Source organism: Colobus angolensis, unplaced genomic scaffold (assembly GCF_000951035.1).
Source record: "Colobus angolensis palliatus isolate OR3802 unplaced genomic scaffold, Cang.pa_1.0 Scaffold66, whole genome shotgun sequence".
Lineage (NCBI taxonomy): Eukaryota > Metazoa > Chordata > Mammalia > Primates > Cercopithecidae > Colobus > Colobus angolensis.
In genome coordinates, this window is record NW_012120265.1 from 3097309 (window position 1) to 3105044 (window position 7736).

General features: G+C 54.5%; 2 protein-coding genes across 8 annotated transcripts in view; one reads left to right on the forward strand and one right to left on the reverse strand.

The window, feature by feature from the left end:
• The window catches only part of COPE (coatomer protein complex, subunit epsilon), a 23701-nt gene that overhangs the window by 13280 nt on the left and 2685 nt on the right, over positions 1 to 7736 (reverse strand). For 5 of the 7 annotated variants that reach the window (XR_001000019.1, XM_011925840.1, XM_011925834.1 and 2 more), the window contains exons 1-2: positions 5738 to 5974; positions 259 to 321 (exon numbers count right to left, since the gene is read on the reverse strand). Coding sequence is in view for 6 of the 7 variants with exons in the window: in XM_011925840.1 (XP_011781230.1) it covers positions 259 to 321; positions 5738 to 5863 (189 nt within the window). In the remaining variant the exon portion in view is untranslated. Of the gene's footprint in view, positions 1 to 258; positions 322 to 5737; positions 5975 to 7736 lie in introns of those variants that run through there. The other 2 variants (XM_011925835.1, XM_011925839.1) reach the window with 2 other exon arrangements.
• The window catches only part of DDX49 (DEAD (Asp-Glu-Ala-Asp) box polypeptide 49), a 9633-nt gene continuing 8077 nt past the window's right edge, over positions 6181 to 7736 (forward strand). The window contains exons 1-2 of the mRNA XM_011925833.1: positions 6181 to 6345; positions 7243 to 7366. Of these exons, the coding sequence (XP_011781223.1) occupies positions 6231 to 6345; positions 7243 to 7366 (239 nt within the window). The 5' untranslated portion in view covers positions 6181 to 6230. The remainder of the gene's footprint in view (positions 6346 to 7242; positions 7367 to 7736) is intronic.

Consider the following 7736-nt stretch of genomic DNA (forward strand, 5'->3'; position numbering starts at 1 on the left):
ACAGAGCAAGACTCCGTCTCAAAAAAAATAAAAATCAAGAAGCTGTGACCCAGGCCCCCTGGCCTGGCAGTCTCGGGCCTCCGTGACACAGCCGCCTTCACATGCTGGCTGCACTGGCTGTTCAGTCACTGGACACTGCAGGCCTGGGTCCCTGCTTTGTTTACTGTCCCTGGCACCCACGCTGTGGTGCCTTCCTGTCCCCAGCTCCACCCTCTACTCTGTTGGTCACTCTCGCCCCCGGCCAGGACCCGCACTCACCTGCGCAAGGTATGCTCTATACAGGAAGACGTCCCTCTCCACATCTCTCTCTGGGCTTGACAGCTGTGGGAAACAATGTGAGTCAGGACGCACAGTGGGAGGCCCAGCGCAGCCCACACAGGGTGAGCATGACAGACAGGCCCCTGTACGCTGGGGACAGGTGGCTTCTCTGGCAGGGTCGGAGGTCTAAGTCCTAGCCCTGATCCTCCGCAACCCGAGAGTGGCCTCTGCTGGGGGTACCCTACACGGGGGATGCCTGATCTCATCCCACGCTGACACCACCCCAGGAAGGAGGCTTGCTCCCAAGTTCAGTGCGTGCTCCAGCCACACTTAAGAAGCCAGGGTAGGCCGGGCGCGGTGGCTCAAGCCTGTAATCCCAGCACTTTGGGAGGCCGAGACGGGCGGATCACGAGGTCAGGAGATCGAGACCATCCTGGCTAACACGGTGAAACCCCGTCTCTACTAAAAAATACAAAAAACTAGCCGGGCGAGGTGGCGGGCGCCTGTAGTCCCAGCTACTTGGGAGGCTGAGGCAGGAGAATGGCGTAAACCCTGGAGGCGGAGCTTGCAGTGAGCGAGATCCGGCCACTGCACTCCAGCCTGGGTGACAGAGCGAGACTCTGTCTCAAAAAAAAGAAAAAAAAAAAAGAAGCCAGGGTGGCGCCCGCACCTCTAACTTCTGGACATGGGGCCACTGTGGATTGATTCTTGCTTTTGTCTCAAGACATTTTGAACTCAGTGTGGCTACCTCAGTGTGGTGACATCTGTGTCCAGCCCTGGCCAGGGGAGACCCTGGGGACAGCTCTGTACTTGGCCCACAACCCCACAGTCCAGTCACTGCACAGAACTGAGGGGCAAGAGGGAGGTGACCTGTGGCAACATCCATTTAGGGACGAAAAGGAAACTGCCCTTGAGCCCAGGCCAGGAAGGGAGGCTGGGGCCCGTCCTCCAGAACACAGCTGTGCATGCTGCCCCCGGGGACTGGCTGACTTCCCGGGGTGCCCATGGCAGGCGGTCAGAGTGCAGCTCAGGCCGTGGCCTGAGGGTGCTGGCCCAGGCCCCTGGGGGCTTCAAGAAGAAAGTAGAGTTGGGAAGGGGCCCAGCCACCTCAGCGTCACCACTCCAACAACCTCTCAACAGAGGGGACTGAGAAGGCTCTCAGCAAGAGGGCCTGCCAGCTGTCAAGGCACAGGGTCAAAGGACCCAGTGCCCAAACCAGGGGAGTCACTCTGCCCTGTCCTCTGAGGCCGAGAACCACAGATTCCAAGCCACATCTCTTCCTTCTCCCCAGCCTGAGGGAGGAGCATGGATGTCAAACGTGTCCTCATCCCAGGCCACCGCAGAACCGGCCCCAGCCTGACTCAGGCTGCCATTGCCAAGAGGCCCCAGCAGCTTCTGCTCAGGCCCTGCTGGCCAGAGTGGGTATCTGGCTGTGATTTGGAACAAGATGCCTCTAAATAAATAACTCCTAGAAGCATGTCAAAGGCTTGGAGAGTGGAGGCTGCAGAAATTGAGCCCCACCTGCAAATGGGATGGACAGGTGAAAGATGTATGTTCTCAAGCATGTAAAGAAACATACTATAAGCCAGGCACAGTGGCTCATGCCTGTAATCCCAGCACTTTGGGAGGCCAAGGTGGGTGGATCATTTGAGGTCAGGAGTTCCAGACCAGCCTGGCCAACATGGTGAAACCCCGTCTCTACTAAAAATACAAAAATTAGTCAGGTGTGGTGGTAGGCACCTGTAATCCCAGCCACTCAGGAGGCTGAGGTAGGAGAATCACTTGAACCCGGGAGGTGGAGGCTGTAGCAAGCCGAGATTGCACTATTGCACTCTAGCCTGGGCGACAGAGCAAGACTCTGTCTCAATAAAAAATAAGTAACTCTCAGTCAACCTTCTGAGGTGGACATCAGTTAGGTGACCAGCCCAGGGTTGCATGCCACGCTCAGTTAAAAGAGACAGGCCAGGTGCGGTGGCTCACACCTGTAATCCCAGTGCTTTGGGAGGCCAAAGCAGGACTGCTTGAGCCCAGGAGTTAGAGACCAGCATAGGCAACATAGTGAGACCCCGTGTCTTTTTTTTTTTTTTTTTTTGAGATGGAGTCTTGCTCTGTCGCCCAGGCTGGAGTACAGTGGTGCGGTCTCAGCTCACTGCAACCTCTGCCTCCTGGGTTCAAGATATTCTTCTGCCCCAGCCTTCTGAGTAGCTGGGACTACAGGCACGCACCACCATGCCGGGCTAATTTTTGTATTTTTAGTAGAGATGGGGTTTTACCATATTGGCCAGGCCGGTCTTGAACTCCTGACCTTGTGAACCAGCCGCATCGGCCTCCCAAAGTGCTGGGATTACAGGTGTGAGCCACCGCGCCCGGTCTGAGACCCTGTGTCTATAAAAAAATGTTAAATATTAGCCGGGTGTGGTAGCGTGCACCTGTAGTCCCGGTGAGTTGGGAGGCTCATGAAGGAGGATCGTTTGAGCCTAGGAGGTCGAGGCTACAGTGGACTACGATCATGCCACTACACTGCACTCTGGCCTGGTGACAGAGTGAGAGACCCTGTATATCTTTAGGGAAAAAAAAGAGACAGAAGCTGGAAGCTGGCTGTTGGGCTTTTCTTTTTTTTTGAGACGGAGTCTCGCTCTGTCGCCCAGGCTGGAGCACAGTGGAGCAATCTCAGCTCACTGCAACCTGCACCTCCCGGGTTCATGCCATTCTCCTGCCTCAGCCTCCTGAGTAGCTGGGATTACAGGCGCCCACCACCACGCCCGGCTAATTTTTTTTACTATTTTTAGTGGAGACGGGATTTCACTGTGTTAGCCAGGATGGTCTCAATCTCCTGACCTCGTGATCCGCCCGCCTTGGCCTCCCAAAGTGCTGGGGTGTGAGCCACCACGCTTGGCTGGCCGTTGAGCTTTCAAAGTGAGGACACAGTGGGGCACCATGGGGGGCACTAGGGTGGCCTCAGCCACCCGTGTGAAATGCAGTTGCCCAGGAGGCTGTGCGTGCAGAAGTGCTCAGAGGCTGCAGAGTGCACAGGAGAGAGAAGAGTGCCAGGAAGCATAACAACAACAAACATGCAGACCGTGACCCTCACGTGAGGCTCTGGAACCATTGTGGTTTTCCTTGACTCCCAGGGATGATGCTACCATGAGGTAGCATCATGTGTCCCCGGGGTGGGAGAACACTGCTCTTCAACCCCAAGGGCTCTAGGATCACCTGGGAGCCCAGAAACCAGCAAAGCCATAGGCCACATCCACCAAGGTCACCTGGCCCTAGGATGGCCCCAGCACTGGACCAGGTGGCTTAAGATGTGGCCATCGTTGAGGAATCAGAGTACTGTTTGGAAAGGCAGGTGACAGGATGCGGGCCCTGTAGCCAGAAACCCTGAGGGTAGTAACTCCTCCCTTCTGTCCCTGTAGCCAGTGACCTAACCGCACTGGGCCGCCAGCAACTCAAGGCCTATGAGCTGCTTCAATCCCAGCAGTTGAGCAGTGCCTGCCATCTTGTGGGCAACTGGCAAATGTCTGAGAAACTCAGAAATGTCATGATGGTAGCCTTGTGTTGGGGTCAGTAAAGGGCAAAGACATGCCAGGTGCTCTCCCTGGGGCTACCTCAGGTCAGGATGAGGTTGCTCAGGCCACTGTCATGAACTACCACAGACCAGATGGCTTAAAAAATGTATTCCTCAAAAATTAGCCAGGTGTGGTGGCACATGCCTGTAATCCCACCTACTCGGGAGGCTGAGGCAGGAGAATCGCTTGAACCTGGGAGGCGGAGGTTGTGGTGAGCTGAGATCATGCCACTACACTCCAGCCTGGACAACAGAACAAGACTCCATCTCAAAAACAAAAACCAAAAAAGCAAAAAACAAAAATTAGTTGGGTGTGGTAGCGGGCACCTGTAATCCCAGCTACTCAGGAGGCTGAGGCAGAAGAATTGCTTGAACCCGGGAGGCAGAGGATGCAGTGTGCTGAGATTGTGCCACTGCACTTCAGCCTGGGTGAGAGAGGGAGTCTCTGTCTCAAAAAAAAAAAAAAAAAATTAGCCGGGCGTGGTGGCGCGCCTGTAGTCTCAGCTACTCTGGAGGCTGAGGCAGGAGAACCGCTTGAACCTGGGAGGTGGAGGTTGTGGTGAGCCAGGATCGTCCCACTGCACTTCAGCCTGGGCAACAGAGCAAGACTCCATGTCAAAAACAAAAAAAAATTAGCCGGGTGTGGTGGTGGGATGGGCACCTGTAATCCCAGCTACTTGGGAGAACTGCTTGAACCCAGGAGGAGGAGGATGCAGTGAGCTGAGATTGTGCCACTGCACTCCAGCCTGGGTGACACACAGTAAGATTATGTCGCTTGACCCTGGGAGGCAGAGGTTGCAGTGAGCCGAGATGACGCCACTGCACTCCAGCCTGGCAACACCGCTAGACTCCATCTCAAAAAAAATAAAAAAAGAAAGAAAGAAAAAGAAACAAGAAAGATGTATGGGAACAGACACACAACTCTCCCTCCCAGATAAGCACAACAGAGACACAGAAGCAGTTCAAGCCTCTGATAAACTCTCCCACCCTGAATCCTTAAAAACTCAGTCTGTAAAAAAGTGTGCCTCTGACCCAACTTGGCCAGAAGGCGCCTCTCAGGTTTGTTTTCTCTAAAATAAACCTGTCTTGACTGGCAAGTCACCTTTCGTGTTTCTTTCTTCTTTCTTTAATTCTTACAACTTGACAAAGTTGGCTGGGGTGCACCCAGGCTGGGGTGCAGTGGCGCGATCTCAGTTCACTGCAACCTCCGCCTCCGGGTTCAAGCGATTCTCCTGTCTCAGCCTCCCGGTAGCTGGGATTACAGGTGCCCGCCACCACGCCTGGCTAATTTTTGTATTTTTGGTAGACCCAGGGTTTCTCCATGTTGCCCAAGCTGGTCTCGAACTCCTGGGCGCATGCGATACGGCCGCCTCGGCCTCCCAAAGCGCCGGAATTACAGGTGTTTGAGCCACTAAGCTGGGAAACTGTGTTATCATTCTGAGTCCAGCGGAATACAGTGCCCGTCCATTAAAGTGCTCAATGAAGGATGAATGAATGAATGGTTAAGCTCTGAGAGAAATAACCAGGATCGGTGGGCAGGGAAACGTCCCTCTCTGAACTTTAGGGTTCTCGTCCATAAAATGAGGATTAAACAAGTCTCCACCTCACGGGAACTGAAGGTATGGCTGGACAAAAGACACCTATTGTAACTACAGTGGCATAAACACCTCCCTTACTCAAAACACCTTCAAGGGCGCAGAGCGAGAGCTGTACGAGTGAGCAGTACCATAAACTGTTACTGCTCTGGGTTCTGTCATGGGACAGTGATCACTCCTCATTGAACTGTGAAGAAGTGCCCAAAAAACGCGAGAAGAAAAGAGAAAGTTTTTAGATGCAGAAAGCGGCTCGCAGCCACCAGGAAGCGTCCTCCGCCTCCGCCCCCAGCGTCCCCGCGCCCCTGCGCGGCCGCACCTTCACCCGCTGCGCCTCGTTTATGCACTGCTGGTAGCTGCCGATGTAGAAGGCGTTCTTCACGTCGAACAGCTCATCCACCTCCCCGGAGCCGCCGGACGCCGGGCCGGGAGCCGGAGGCGCCATGTCGCTGTCTTCTCACCCGCTTCTCTTCCTGAAAGACACGTCGGCCGGAAGCAACGCTGGGAAATGTAGTTTACTTTTTCCGAGTGGCGGCGAAGTAAGCCAATGGGAAGCTCCACAATAATAAGCAAGGGGGCAAAGACGTAAGTGCGTCACGCAGGGCATCTCGGGAATTGTAGTGTGTTTCTGCAAGCCAATGGGATCCGGGAAACATAAGGATGCGGTCGAGGCTGGGAATGGGCTGAGGGAGCTGGAGAAGGTGGGACCACGCAGGAGGCAGATCCAATAAACAGGAAGATTTTTCTCGTGACGTCGTCGGCGCGCGCCGGAAGCGCGGATCACACGGGCCCCCATAAGGCTGGTCATAAGGATGCCAGGCTTCGCGGAGCTCGGGCTGTCGTCGTGGCTAGTGGCACAATGTCAGCAGCTGGGTTTGAAGCAGCCCACGCCCGTGCAGCTCGGCTGCATTCCCGCCATCCTGGAGGGTGAGTATGGCCCGGTGCCTTCCCCAAGAGGCGTCTCCGCTCCTCTCGACCCCTTTCCCTTCTCGCAACCTTTGCTCATTCCGGTCCCACGAGGCGAGGGGCAGGCAACCTCCGGCGTTACAGGAGATCCGGGGTTCCGGAGGCCGACTGGACAGTGGCATTTAGCTTGCATGACCGACTCGCTTTATGTCCGTACGCAACTGATGTAATCTCTGAAATTTTCATAGTCTCAGCACAGGGAGGGTTTGATGAATGACTAATCGATAGTATCGCAAAATCCTGCAGACCTGGTACTGGTATTTTTATTTTACAAATAGAAGTTGAGGCTGTCAAAATTGCTGGTAGATCCAGGACTCCTTGGTCCTGTGATTGCTCCTCTAGGAGCAGGTCTTCTCTCTGCTCCTCTAGCCCAACCCAGTTTGGCCATTAAAGAGAGGCCCACAGGAAGCCTAAGATGTGACAAGTCAGGGATTAAATAAACAAATGAAGGGGTCAACAGGGAGCACAAGATGCCTATGAGGGTAGGGAATTCTGGGTTCCCCAAGTTCATGTGCTCCTGGAGGGAGTTAGAATGAGGTGGTGGGAAGCTGTGGGCATCTCAGGTCAAATGGATATGGGTTCCAGTCCAGCCTGCTACTCACTGGCTGTGTGTCCTGGGCAGGTCTCTGAAACCCAGTTTTCCTTTCTGTTAAATGGAGACGATAATGGTCTCCCCGTCCTAGGATTTGTCCGTTGCCAGTGGAAAGTAGTCAGTATGCCCAGAATGGAAAAGGCTTACTGGCACACAGGACTTGACACACAGTGACTGCCCACTAAACGTAAGCTGTTGTACACTGTGCCCAGTGGAATAGCTGTCCACACATGGAGGGTATTGATGTTGCTTTGTCCTCAACCCAGGTCGAGACTGCTTGGGCTGTGCCAAGACAGGCAGTGGGAAGACAGCAGCGTTTGTCCTTCCCATCTTGCAGAAGCTTTCTGAGGATCCCTATGGCATCTTCTGCCTCGTCCTGACACCCACCAGGTGAGCCCCCAGCAGGCTCCTGGGTATGGTTTAACTAGCTGTGTTCTCTTGGGCAAGCACCTTTCCCTCTCTGAGCGCCCTTTTCCCACGTATGAGATGAGGATGAAAATCTTGCTACCCGCTTCTTAGGGGTCCTGCAGAATTAAGATGGCCCGGGTGCAGTGGCTCACACCTGTAATCCCAGCACTTTGGGAGCTCCAGGTGAGCGGATCACTTGAGGCCAGGAGCTCGAGACCAGCCTGACCAACATGGAGAAACCCCATCTCTACTAAAAATACAAAAAAATTAGCTGGGCATGGTAGCACATGCTTGTAATCCCTGCTACTCGGGAGGCCAAGGCAGGAGAATTGCTTGAACCTAGGAGGCGGAG